The sequence below is a fragment of the Oncorhynchus mykiss genome, chromosome 14, assembly GCF_013265735.2.
Source record: "Oncorhynchus mykiss isolate Arlee chromosome 14, USDA_OmykA_1.1, whole genome shotgun sequence".
Taxonomy (NCBI): domain Eukaryota; kingdom Metazoa; phylum Chordata; class Actinopteri; order Salmoniformes; family Salmonidae; genus Oncorhynchus; species Oncorhynchus mykiss.
In genome coordinates, this window is record NC_048578.1 from 21,882,501 (window position 1) to 21,895,878 (window position 13,378).

General features: G+C 43.8%; 1 protein-coding gene across 7 annotated transcripts in view; it reads right to left on the bottom strand.

Annotated features, from left to right (window-relative positions):
* diaph2 (diaphanous-related formin 2) overlaps positions 1 to 13,378 on the bottom strand; it is a 693,877-nt gene that overhangs the window by 616,374 nt on the left and 64,125 nt on the right. For 6 of the 7 annotated variants that reach the window (XM_036943138.1, XM_036943139.1, XM_036943144.1 and 3 more), the window contains one exon: positions 13,127 to 13,147. The exons of the other annotated variant lie outside the window; for it this stretch is intronic. In XM_036943138.1, coding sequence (XP_036799033.1) covers positions 13,127 to 13,147 — 21 coding nt within the window. The remainder of the gene's footprint in view (positions 1 to 13,126; positions 13,148 to 13,378) is intronic. 7 annotated transcript variants of the gene reach the window in all.

Sequence of the window (13,378 nt, forward strand, 5' to 3'; positions counted from 1 at the left end):
TTTCATTTCATTCTGTCAATTAGGTTAGCACACACCATCTCCAGAGCTGCATCACTTTCCATAGCCCACGCACTTTCTATATTTAAATAATAAATAATTTGATTTTTCCATTGTGTTAATGATGGCAATTGATTTCCATGTTTTCAGTATACGTTCTTTCAAGATGAGTGATGAAAAGAGAATCGTCCAACCCATCGGGTATTTCACTACACCCCCATATGCCAATATCTTTAAATATGCAGACAGACGGATTAAAAGCCATTCTACATTGTAATACGTCTGACAGCGAACTTTCTAGCTCTGCCTACAACTTCTGGACTTTATAGCATTGAGTAGTTGTTAGTTTTACACTTGAGACATGACTCTGCCATTGTGCTGTAGGAATTTTTAATTTTGTATCTTGTATTATACTTTATACTGGATTAAGTGTACATTTTTGTTAACTGTAATTTAATTCAAAGAGATATTCAATGTCTGCTTTTCTTTTTACCCATCCACCAATAGGTGCCCTTCTTTGCGAGGCATTGATAAACCTCCCTGGTCTTTGTGGTTGAATCTGTGTTTGAAATTCACTGCTCGACTGAGTGACCTTACAGATAATTGTATGTGTGGGGCACAGAAATGAGGTAGTCATTCAAAAATCATGTTAAACACTATTATTGCACATAATGTGAGTCCATGCAACTTATGTACCGGTTAAGAAATGTTTTACTCCTTATTTAGGCTTGCCATAACAAAGGGGTTGAATACTTATTGACTAAATATATCTCACCTTTCAATTTGTAATGAATTTGTACAAATCTATAATTCCACTTTGACATCATTGGGTATTGTGTGTAGGCCAGTGACAAAAAAGCTACATTTATTCCATTTTAAATTCAGACAAACACAACAAAATGTGGAATAAGTCAAGGGGTGTTAATACTTTCTGAAGGCACTGTACCTACTGAATACTTATCATTCAGATATTCATGTGATACAGAGCCAATAGTGTACCCTTGTGTGCCGCACAGCTTTCAAGCCTATACACCACTGATTAGAAAAGCTAAACAAAAGTAGAGAATCACCTCCCAAAAGTCTATGCGAGCGGCAGACAGTTAAGGCCAAAGCATACAAAAAAGAAGAAGAGGATAGGTGGCAGAACACCTAGGTAATTCATTGGATATACAAGTCTTTGGTAATCATTAATACATATAATTACCCCGAACAAAGAGAGTAGTGTGGTAAGAGAAACCCCATGAATTATATTAAATGTGAATACGGGGAGGAAATCAACCTAATTTTCTCTCTCTCTCTCTCTCTCAAATTCGTCCTTTTCAATTTTGATACAATTATGCTTTTTTTCTCTCACACAACATAGGTAATGTTCCCTTGCTTTCATGTTGTAGTCTTTTATCATGATTTGACAGAACACAACATCTCAATTCACCTGTGAGAGCATAGCACGCCTATCCCTACTCAGACACTCAGCAGCGAAGGTAGAGGTCATATTGACTAGACTTTACCACAACTATCTTCATTACAACTACCCATCAACATGATGTGTAACCTGCGCTGCTTAGCCCAGATTTTCTTTCAAGCTTTTGCCATATTGTGTATTTTTGGTCGAGTATACAAATACGGCAAACAGTTTCAGTCATTCACCAACTTTGCTCTTATTCCTGGAAATCAGGCTCCCTTGAGAGGTACTTCTGTTTAAAGTGGGAGGTATCTGAATACCAAAAGAGATGCATTAGCATAGAATTGACAGTTTGGGGAATAGGAGGAAATAGAATCAAGTTTGACTGCAGCGGCAGACAATGGCAGATAGTGGCACGCTATTCCACAGAGAACGCGACAACGTTGGTAAAGAAGCCTCCCAACTAACAGTAATTGGTTTTAAAATAATAGAATTCATTAACATTATGGAGGCTTGTTCAGAAATGCAAACAGAGGGGGAAAACATTTCACTAGAGGCCTGGGCTGAACTGCTTAACTAAAACCATGGGGAGATGAAAGGAGCTATTCTAATGACAAATTTAGAACCCTCTTAAGTTAGTTTCTATCAGAAGCTTTCGAGATGTTGCTGAGCATAATAGCATCAAGAGTTCTCTTTTATTTGTTGTACTTACTACATTTATTAAAAAAAATATTAAAAAAAAGTAGTTTCTTGGAGAAATGCATTCCTATCCCTGACACTGAGCTCGTAAAGGACTTACAAACAGCACAATACAGCATGGTTGGCAGGTGAGGGGTTAGAGCTGAGAAAAGTCAGAGGGGCAGACTAAAAGCACACTGCATATGAAAGTTCATTAGGTACCAATGCTTCGATGAGTCCACAGATCATCTACATTGTCATTGGCGCTATCTACCAAACTGCCTTCTCTTGCATTGCAGAGTTAATGTCGACTGAAAACACACTTATTGCGAGAGTTAATTAGGTAACAGTGATTTAGATGTGTACGAAGATCATTTAAATTGTCTTCTGTCCCATCTACTAAATTACCTTCTCTTGCATTGCAGAATCTCTTTCATTCCAGTTCAACACCCGCAGGTCTGAAGTCAGCCAAACATTCTGGCAAATAGGCTTCTACTAGCCTTAGAAAAAACAATAATCTCCAAAAGACCACTCAGGACATAAAGAGACAAACATCTCTCACTGTGATTAGATGTCCGTTCAACTGCTGAGTCTATATCCCATCAAGGACATGGCCATTTCAGGAAACACTGTACACCTACCGTAAAAAAAACCCTCTGGGCGATATTCACTAATAGCTTCCCATTTAAAAAAAAAAAACTGCTTTTTATGTTTTTTTACACCAACTAGTAGAGTATTATGACGGCCCTATTCTGTCTGTCAAGCATTGACCGAGTCCGAGAGAAACAATTAGGCAATTTGTGTGTTTCCAAACAGTTGTATTTTATTTTTTTACTTATATTCCATTTGGCACACACACCTGAAGAAAACAGGACTGCCATATGGCCTTGTTTAAAACATTTATGTGGAGTGCACCTGAGCCGAGGGGGCTAGGGCGGTTGAGGCGGCGGGGGGGGGGGGGGGGGGGGGGGGGGGGGGGGGGGGGGGGGCTTGTTGATGTCGTATGTCTCTCCTCTTCCACGTCTGAGGAGAGATACACGACGACTGAGGAGAGACACACGACATCAACAAGCCGCTGTCACGCTATGCCAGCTTTACCTACCCACCTACTGCACGATTCTACTACTCACTAAATCAGTCCTGTATCAGGAGCCTCAAGACCCAAATACAGACAGTTGAATGGAGGGATGGATAGATAGAGAAATGAGTGTTTGAGTAATGCAGCTTGGTGACTGACACAAACAATCCCCTACCTACCACACGTCTCCACTACACTGTGTGGCTTGGAATCAGTCCTGTTTTAGTTACCTCAATACCCAAACAGTGAGTGGAATGGATAGAGACGGATAGAGGTGACAGTTTGAGTGGTGCAGCTATGTGCCCAGGACAACATACCTGTGCCCAAACACATGTATACAATGGAATTGATAGATGGTTGGTGATAGAGAGATGAGAATTTGAGTTGTGCAACTATGGGACCAGTGATGAGTGTTTCTTCTTAATTCATTACACCGATGACCAGATAAATTATTCAGTTCTGATTACATAAATGTCTGGTCAATATGTGGGGCCTTGTCAATAACAGGCGAGGTTGTGCTACCTTGAGCTTACTCACTGTCGTGCCATTGTGTCTAAGTCTTAACAGTAAAAGCAGAGAATATCACATCTGTATGCAATGTCAGAGGCCATCTTGGTTGTGGAGCTGGTTGTAATGTTTTTAGATTTTAGTTTTTTTTCCAACTGCAAAGTGATGCTGAAAGTATGGATTGGTTGAAGACGGATGTTGAGATGTTTCAAACTTATTCTCCTGTTTAAAGATCAGACTACTTCTTACAAAAGGCATTAGAGGAGCCAGACATGGTGTGTATGTGTGTGGAGGCTGCTAGGTAGAAAGAAACCCATTAGGTCAATTCCATAGCAACACTATCTTTTCCCCTTCTCCTTCCCTTTTGCACCAATGTGCATGGAGCGTTCAACAGACTTCTACTGCCATCTAGTTGCAGTCTCCAGTACTGCACCCCAGAGACAGACAAAGCGGTTGATGCTGCTGCTGCAACCTGACCAACATCACCGTCAAAACCCTAATGTGAATAAATGCCTACAGACAGTGTTATAGCAATGGGGCGCAATACAGACAATCTGTGTCATAAATATCTCTAGGGACAAAATAGTGTCCTGTTTGTTCTTGGTAAGCACACCTCAAAGTTATGCGGAAGGGTGGACCCTCAGCTCTCCAGGCTCTCTCTCAGGCTCTCTCTCTCTAGGCGGACGACACAAAGGGTGAAGTCGTAAAACTTGAAAGCTGCCATTTTAACCTGGCGATCCATCTCTCTCGGGTGCCCTTAAAGTGGAAAACTGCAAAGGCAGACAATAATATAACAGCGAGTCCCAGCCTTGATCATATCACCGATCATTACAGCCAGGCAACCGGGAAACCGTCTGGGAATCAGTGCTGTTGATGAGGCGATTACTTACTTCCTGTGCAGCCGAGTATGACAGCAGTTGAATGTGTTGGAAGAGACTGAAAGGGAGAAGGCACACCTTGTTAGATATGGGATTTGTGATTTGCTGAGTGGGCTAATTGACTGCGGCATGGGCAAATAAGGGGGGCTCCCCAAAGAGTTGGGTGGGCTTACTAGAGGGTGATTATGGTATATCAGTTTAGCCCAGAAATGATCCAATATCCTTATGACTTATGAACCGATGCCTCTGGGTCAGTGAGCGAGACAAACAATGACAGAGATGCTCTGGGCTGATGGAAAGTAACTACTCCAGGTGGAAAGTATCCACCTCCTCCTCTAGGAAACTGGCTGGTCAGTGGTGAAATCAACAGATGTTTTGAACCTGTGCCCAATGCGCGCTTACACACACACACACTCCCATGACCGCTGCCCGCGGTCGAAGGCAAAGCCACATATGCTCCGCCATACTGGCGTCGTACTGCGTTTGGCATGGGCATCAGAGAATCACAGGAGGGGATGGAGTCAAACAAGGTTAGGGAAAGGACTACTCATAGTCATCACACACTGACACACAGACTGGCGCACACACACAGAGTCAGGCAACGTGATAGACTGAAAGAAACATCCCTAACAATCACCCACCGCATTTAGAAAAAAACACCCCCGTAACCAAAAACAAATAACTCTGTAAATATAAACATATGCAGCGGGGGAGGGAAGGAACCAATCCTTTCAAGAATAAAGAAATTCAAGGCATCGACTGAATCGAGCCTGTCTACGCGACCATTAAAATCGAAGGGATACACCGAATTTCACAGCTGCGTGAACAGTTAAAGCAGATGCGGCCGGGGATGCGGTGGTGGAATCGCATAGAGGCGGGCTGTAAAAATATGTCATAAAGTTTATGGAGCCTAATGCAGCCTGCAGGAGCACCCTGTGGAGCTGGTGGTGCCGTGGAGTGTGTTAGAAAGAGCCGTGGGGGGAGATGAGCCACTGAGCGCATAGGCAGTGCTCACCCAGCCCCATTACTGACAGCCCCAATACCACACATACACAGACAGAGGAACACTGACGCACAGAGGAAGACACACAGGCAAGCAGACACACACAAACAGGAAAGCAGACACACACACTCTCTCTCTGCCCCCCCCCCCCCCCCCCCCCCCCCCCCCCCCCCCCCTCTGGCTCTTTCTCTCCATCACACTCTCTCTTCCTCCCTCTCTTCCTTAATACCCAAATCTGGGAGGATGTGTTCTAGTCATGATGGAGCTGCAGGGCAAATGACAGTGCTACTTACACACAGGACATCAAAACACACACACACAAACACTGGTAGTGTTGCAGTCACTGTGCTTCCAATATCAGCACACTATGTCCATTTCAGACACCCTTTTATGATCCTTCAAAATAAAGACATCCCCTCTCCACCTTTAAAAAGAGATGTATGTAGTATAATCCAATGGTGAGGAGAGGAGAGAGAAAATATAATCACGTTTGAAAGAGAAGACAAAAGAAGGGAGGGACTTGTTTTCATTTCCTCCACAGTGGTAGATGAAGAGTGTTGACTCCCACGAGTTACGTTGCTACAGCTCAAAATCATGTTCTATACGTGTTGCACTTTACCTTCTCCCACAGTTACACACAACACATGGCAAAGGTGGGTGTTTGAAGACAGGAGCATTTCAGGTGAATCTAGCGAAAGGTTAGCCAAACCTAGCATGGATAATAATCTAGGAGAAAACGCTGCCAAGAAGTTGCATACAATACTATAGTAATACTGTAGTAGTTCGTAATATACAACAGTAGAATACATAGGAAGTAAATACGGGTATTGAATTGTTTGGGTTTTGTTCAGTTGAAACATCCAACTTGGAATGACAGAACAGCTACAAAGCCATGTAGACAAGAGAGGTAGTTAATAGCATGTCTCGTCAAGAGGCAGAATGCCAACTCCGGCACAATGCTGCTTAATTCGATTCATGAGCACCTATATTTAAATCCCTTTGCTTTTGCGAAGCCAATATGCTGCTCACCAAATTCTAACAGACGTATAATAATCCCTGAATTGTCTAAAGAATTCATCAAATCAGATACACTTGACATTTCTGAATTAGAGTTGGACTGAAAGGCATTACTATTGTATGCAAAAAGGTGTCGGCACACCAAGTTACTATGTTGAAGTATTAATAAAAGGGCTCGGGGGATGAGCGAAGGGACAAATGAAAATTAATATTGTTTTACTGTCAATCAGCGCTGAGCCCTGGGAAACTTGAATACGACTGATGGCCTAGCACACAACACAAACAACACCACTGATCTAAAGACTCAATATAGGCTTAATGTGCTGCATTGGTGATGTCAGTCACACTTATAGCATGGAATCATAGGCTTCTAGACAGTACAATATGGCTTGAAGACAATACAACAGATGTGATCTTAGTAATGAGTGAAAAGAGAGGTAGCAGGTCTTGATCCCATGAGAGCAGCCCCTGACTCCTTGTGACTAGATATTATTAGGAAATGATATCGCACCAACAGGTAAATATAAAAGGCCTGGGTAATATACCTCCAATGTAATCAACTAAACTCATCTCGAAGACATCAATGTGTTTGAGTAATGGTAAAAGCAATGGTTTGATACTCTCCAAAATCTACAAACTTACCAAGAAAAAGCAGTGAAGGATGCTTTGGCACTCCAGAAATCACTTGAATTCTCTTTTTAGTCAACTTCAAATGTCATCTAAACAAAGTCGCCGCAAGGCCACCGTCTCTCAAATACACATCACATTTAAAAAGCCTTCTCAGAGCACTTTTCGTTGATCTAAATGTTAAACTGTAGTCCATACTTGTTGTGTTGTGTGCATGCGGGGACATTCTCCGTTGATTCAGTTTTTCATTGACAGTCTTTCAAAGCACCAAGGACATGTGCCCCATCAAATCTGCTTGAGAGTCCAAACAGTTTAATAGCCTATCTGAAACAAAAATAAGTATTTTCAGATGTATGGGACTTGGAAGAAAGAGGGGATGAGAGAGTGTAGCCTTGGTTTAATTCAGATTCAATTTTGACACAAGGCCTTCCAAAAACTATTGGCACTGGTAGCAAGGTAGGGTAGCAAGTGAAAGAGACGGCAGCAGTGGATGCTCTCTCCCCCCCCCCCCCTCTCCCTCTCCCCTCTCTCCCTCCCTCCCCTTGAGGCATTTAAACAGCAGCCACAATGAGCAAAAGTGCATTAGGTGAAGAAAAGCCTTGGAGTAAGTGCGACGCTTAATACGACGTTGGCCAATGAAACGAGTGGAACAGACAACACATATGCCAAGGTTATTAATTTGCCTGGGAATACAGCCTTCCTCTGCAATACACAGAAACAAAGAGGCGTAATCGGGAGAGAAAAATTAAATCATCTCGGCTTAAATGAGAATTGTTCTAAGTGCCTATCCTCAACATTGGAACAAAAGATGCTGGAGAGCGTCGGCAATGAAATGTTGGGCCTTCTCTATGTTCCATGGTAACTACCTCAATGTTTCTGTGAGGTCTCAATAAACAGATACCGTGAGTCCTCAACTAGAGGGAAATTCATCTAATACCATTTCATTAAAATGTTAAAGGATTCAAGTTCATAGAAGAATAGTCATCTGTCACAATGTAAAATACACTCAGCCAATGCTAGATGTTCTCACCTCAAACTTCAAATAAGTGGATCATTGTTTCTGCAACAGCTTTAAATATGCTGTTTGGAATATTTTGAATGTTCTGTTCTTCCTACATTCTTTGAATGTCCTTCTCCTCCTTGTGAAGACTAGAGAGGCTCTACTTTGGGGGGGAAACTAACTACTCCCTCCAATCACTTCAAAGCTCTATTCTGTCACTTAACTGTTGTAGTGCTCCTTGGGGAGGCCTTGTCAGCCGATACATACAGCGCATTTCACACCACAAAAAGAGGTCATTCTTAAAAATCTGTCTCTACTATTTTATACAAGTGTAGAGGTTAGGCCAGCGTCCCAGGGGTGAGCCAGATCTAATTCATTTTTTAAACAACAACCTTTGTCCACTATTCTGGCACACATGATTCTCTGAAATGGAGTCAGATATCACTAATCCAACAGACTCCTCCAGTCCCTGAGGTCTGAGGTGTTTCACTCCCCCTCAACATCTCTCCCCCACTCTCACCCCTTGACATATTGTAGGCTGGCCAGTACGTTACCATGGAAACAGGCTCCGTCTCAGGGACGGCCAGTCATGTGGTCAGATCAGCCCATACAGGTCAGGGCGGGTAACCCCTTAAAACCTCTCTCTATAGTAACAGCAGCCCTGCTCCCCCCTGCGTGTAACTGGTGGTTTATTGAAGTATCGAGGCAGCTCGCACTAACGCACCACAGGACCCATGACATACTGTTGTTCCAAATGTGGCAGTTGAGTGGTGACGTAAATCACCCTTGTTTTAAAAGGAGAACTATAACCAGCCTATCTATCTGCATTTCTGGTTTGTTTGCAGGCATCTTGGCAGTCAGCTACTTTTTGGTCCTCGTCTTCCCCCACTAGCTTGTTCAACAAGGCTGATGACACAGACTCAGCAACGGCGGCGGTGAATGTGGACATGCTGGCCAGACTGAACTGGAGGCAATTCACACTGCGATATACATCTTGATTTATTTCTCTAAATAAACTGTGTTGTACAATTAAAGGTCAAATACACAGCATGTAAAACAGTAAGGAATTTATCAAATTAATTCAGAGCTTGGTAAATTATACCTAGGCTGAACATGCCTTCCACAACCATAAGACCCACTAATAAAAATACCTGAACGTGCTTCTTTTGATGCAATAATCACTGATCTGGCTTTCAGGTCTGTATATAAATGCCCTTTTTGTAACAAATTTACCCAGAACCATGCACATTCACTAAGAATATAGCAGGCATTATAGAAAATTAACACAGGTCTCATAATCAATAAATCAAGCACACATACTACTGGGTAGCAAGCTAATATTTAATGTTTCAAGTCTAGCCAACTTGGATCTAGGTATAATTTCACAAGCTCTGAATTCAGCGAACATGGAAAAACAGTTGAATTGTTATGAAAACAACCTTCTGTCCGTCTCCAACTATTTCAACAGCATGCTAGCCTGTCCACTTTGCTCAGGTGTTGAAATTAAGGGGCCTACCATATTTCTCAGAATGAGAACGAGTTGCCAATTCCTTATATAGTTTTATGCTTATTGCATATTTATAAAACACAGACTAAACAACTAGTATAACAATCTTTATTTGACTAAAATGCTGCTAGCGATAAGTGGTACCGTAATGCGGGCGCAACAAGCATTACATTTCCATAATGAATGTTCATTGGTACATCCATTATAGTAATGTCTGCTCGAAGTTTGCGGAGTTGAAACATAAACAGGGTGTGGTTGGAAAGGTTCACTTCTCCTCTATTACAGTATAATAATCTCTCTCTTGGTTGGGTCCAAGAAACATGAGCATTTCGTCATTATACAGTATACAGATCTCTGGTGTAAATGGGAAGGCGCACAGCACAGAAGGAGCACGAGTGGAGACCAAAAACACATGAGAACAAAAGTACATAAACGCTCATAAAAATGATTCTGCAATACAGGCATTTGGAATGTCTCAAAAAAATTGTTCTTAATTCATTCAAATTATTTTGATTTACCGCCCAGCTCTACTTCAGTTCCCCCACCACCACCATGACGACTGCACAGCTCTGGGACGGTTCCCTACAGACCTCACAGTACCTTCAGTTCCCCCACCACCATGACGACTGCACAGCTCTGGGACGGTTCCCTACAGACCTCACAGACCCTTCAGTTCCCCCACCACCACCATGACGACTGCACAGCTCTGGGACGGTTCCCTACAGACCTCACAGTACCTTCAGTTCCCCCACCACCATGACGACTGCACAGCTCTGGGACGGTTCCCTACAGACCTCACAGACCCTTCAGTTCCCCCACCACCACGACGACTGCACAGCTCTGGGACGGTTCCCTACAGACCTCACAGTACCTTCAGTTCCCCCACCACCATGACGACTGCACAGCTCTGGGACGGTTCCCTACAGACCCTTCAGTTCCCCCACCACCACGACGACTGCACAGCTCTGGGACGGTTCCCTACAGACCCTTCAGTTCCCCCACCACCATGACGACTGCACAGCTCTGGGACGGTTCCCTACAGACCTCACAGATCCTTCAGTTCCCCCACCACCACCACGACTGCACAGCTCTGGGACGGTTCCCTACAGACCGCACAGCTCTGGGACGGTTCCCTACAGACCTCACAGTACCTTCAGTTCCCCCAACACCACGACGACTGCACAGCTCTGGGACGGTTCCCTACAGACCTCACAGATCCTTCAGTTCCACCACCACCATGACGACTGCACAGCTCTGGGACGGTTCCCTACAGACCTCACAGTACCTTCAGTTCCCCCACCACCACGACGACTGCACAGCTCTGGGACGGTTCCCTACAGACCTCACAGTATCTTCAGTTCCCCCACCACCACGACGACTGCACAGCTCTGGGACGGTTCCCTACAGACCTCACAGTACCTTCAGTTCCACCACCACCATTACGACTGCACAGCTCTGGGACGGTTCCCTACAGACCTCACAGACCCTTCAGATCCCCCACCACCACCACGACTGCACAGCTCTGGGACGGTTCCCTACAGACCTCACAGACCCTTCAGTTCCCCCACCACCATGACGACTGCACAGCTCTGGGACGGTTCCCTACAGACCTCACAGTACCTTCAGTTCCCCCAACACCACGACGACTGCACAGCTCTGGGACGGTTCCCTACAGACCTCACAATACCTTCAGTTCCCCCACCACAACGACTGCACAGCTCAAGGAAAGCTCCCTCGGAAGCCCTGCGCTGACAGCATGAACATTTTGAGTCCGCCAGGCAGAGCCGAAGCTAACCGTAGTCACGCCGGGCTAACTGACTTAAACGTCTCACTTGACTGGTACTTTAGGTTCTGAGTGGAGCTTTTAGACTGACAGCTTCCTCAGTGTTAGCTTTTTGTTAGCCTGATACACGGGCACAGATGTGTGATTCTGACGGAGGGAGAGGTTAGAGAGGATGCAAAATGTTACTAGCACACTGAGTTTGGAGAAGCTTCCTTGGCAAACATTCAGACTGTTCCAAACTTCAAAGTAGACCTCTGCTCTCGGATCAACAGTTCTGATACACCTCTGAACCCTGTTCCTGCTGATCAAGACGAAACATCTTCGTTCATAACGTCGTCTGTAGAAATCTACTTACTCAGCAGAAATAACCCAGCGCAAAATAACAGTTTGGCAAACAAACGACACACAAAACATCTGTCTGTAGAGCGAGTCAAACAGTGGAAAGGTTTGTCTGGGCCCATCAGTAGAGCACAGACCAGGACTTTGTCCCAAATGGCACCCTACTCACTAGGTAGTGCACTACTTTTAACCTGGTCAAAAGCAGTACATCATATAGGGAATAGGGTGCCACTAGGTGACAGCGTACTGGCTGGTTTACCTTGTCCTCGTTCCCTCTAAGCCTGTAGGCCTCCTTAATCCTGAAGGCAATAAAACACCATTCAAGGTGACAATTCACGCTAGCAAAAAGCAATAAGAGGGCTTTTTTCCCAAAAGCTTTGCCCAAAAAAACAGGCTTGCCTCCTCACAACAGGCAATAGGGCTCCACTTTGTGATAAATTGCCAGAGCAGATCTGCAATTACCGTATTACAGTGGCAGAGAAATGAGGAAGCGTCACCAGCCCTTGGACAGTGTATATTTATACAGATTATTGGGGTTGGGTTAGTGGTGGCTAGTGAGGGAGTGACAGCAACAACAGCTACATTTCTGAGACAGGGGTGACATCCCTTAAATGTTGTGAGATTGAGACAAGGGGTTTTCAAATGTATTGTGGTGAATACCCGGCCACTAAATTAAACCAGCTTCAGATTTCTGGAAGGTTGAGGAAAAATGCACTTAATATATTTTCCACTCTTCAATCAGTGTGTGTGTGTGTGTGTGTGTGTGTGTGTGTGTCTGTAGTGCAATCTAATTAAGTGACGCATTCTCTGAGTGTGCCGTCTCAAGGAAAAAAAATTAACACAATGAAAGCCATTTAGATGCAAAACGTTCCAATAAACAGATTAGATTGCAGATTATCATTATTTGCCTAAAAACTATTGCTCATCGCTGGTATTACAATATTTAAATGCTAATACGGGTTAGTCTACAATCCATTTCAAAAAGAGAAACGGCTTAGACCAACAAAAGGGCTCCCTTTGCAAGGCTGTATAATTTAGAAATCCCTCATTGGAAAATCTTTTCAATTTACATGTAAGAATTGCATAAACAATTTAGAGCCTTTCCAAATCACAGTCTATTAGCAATATCAATGCAGATTTTGTTGTTATTAAAGCCATAAATATGATGACCTTGCGCATTCAGGGACAAACTACCTAGAATCTTTTGAAAGGGGAATGGAGAAGAGAGGGGAAGGGGGCAGGGAGGAGATGGAGAAAGGCACGAGAGGAACACGACTCACTATGCGTAATAATATAAAGGGTGTACTTACCGTGACTTTGCTCCCGGTGATCTGCATGCAGCAGTCAGCGAAGAGGAGTTAACATGCAAAAAGACAACGGCACAATCATTAGTAGGCCAATAATTACCTGTCAACTGTAAGAGGTATCAACAGCACCTTATTCTGACATAACATAGGCTACACACACTACTAAACTCTCCTAGCTGTACCAAAAGATCATGTAAGACAGTGTCTGTTCGTTTGGCAACCAATATGGAGTGTCTAGTTCACTTGACCTCTCGT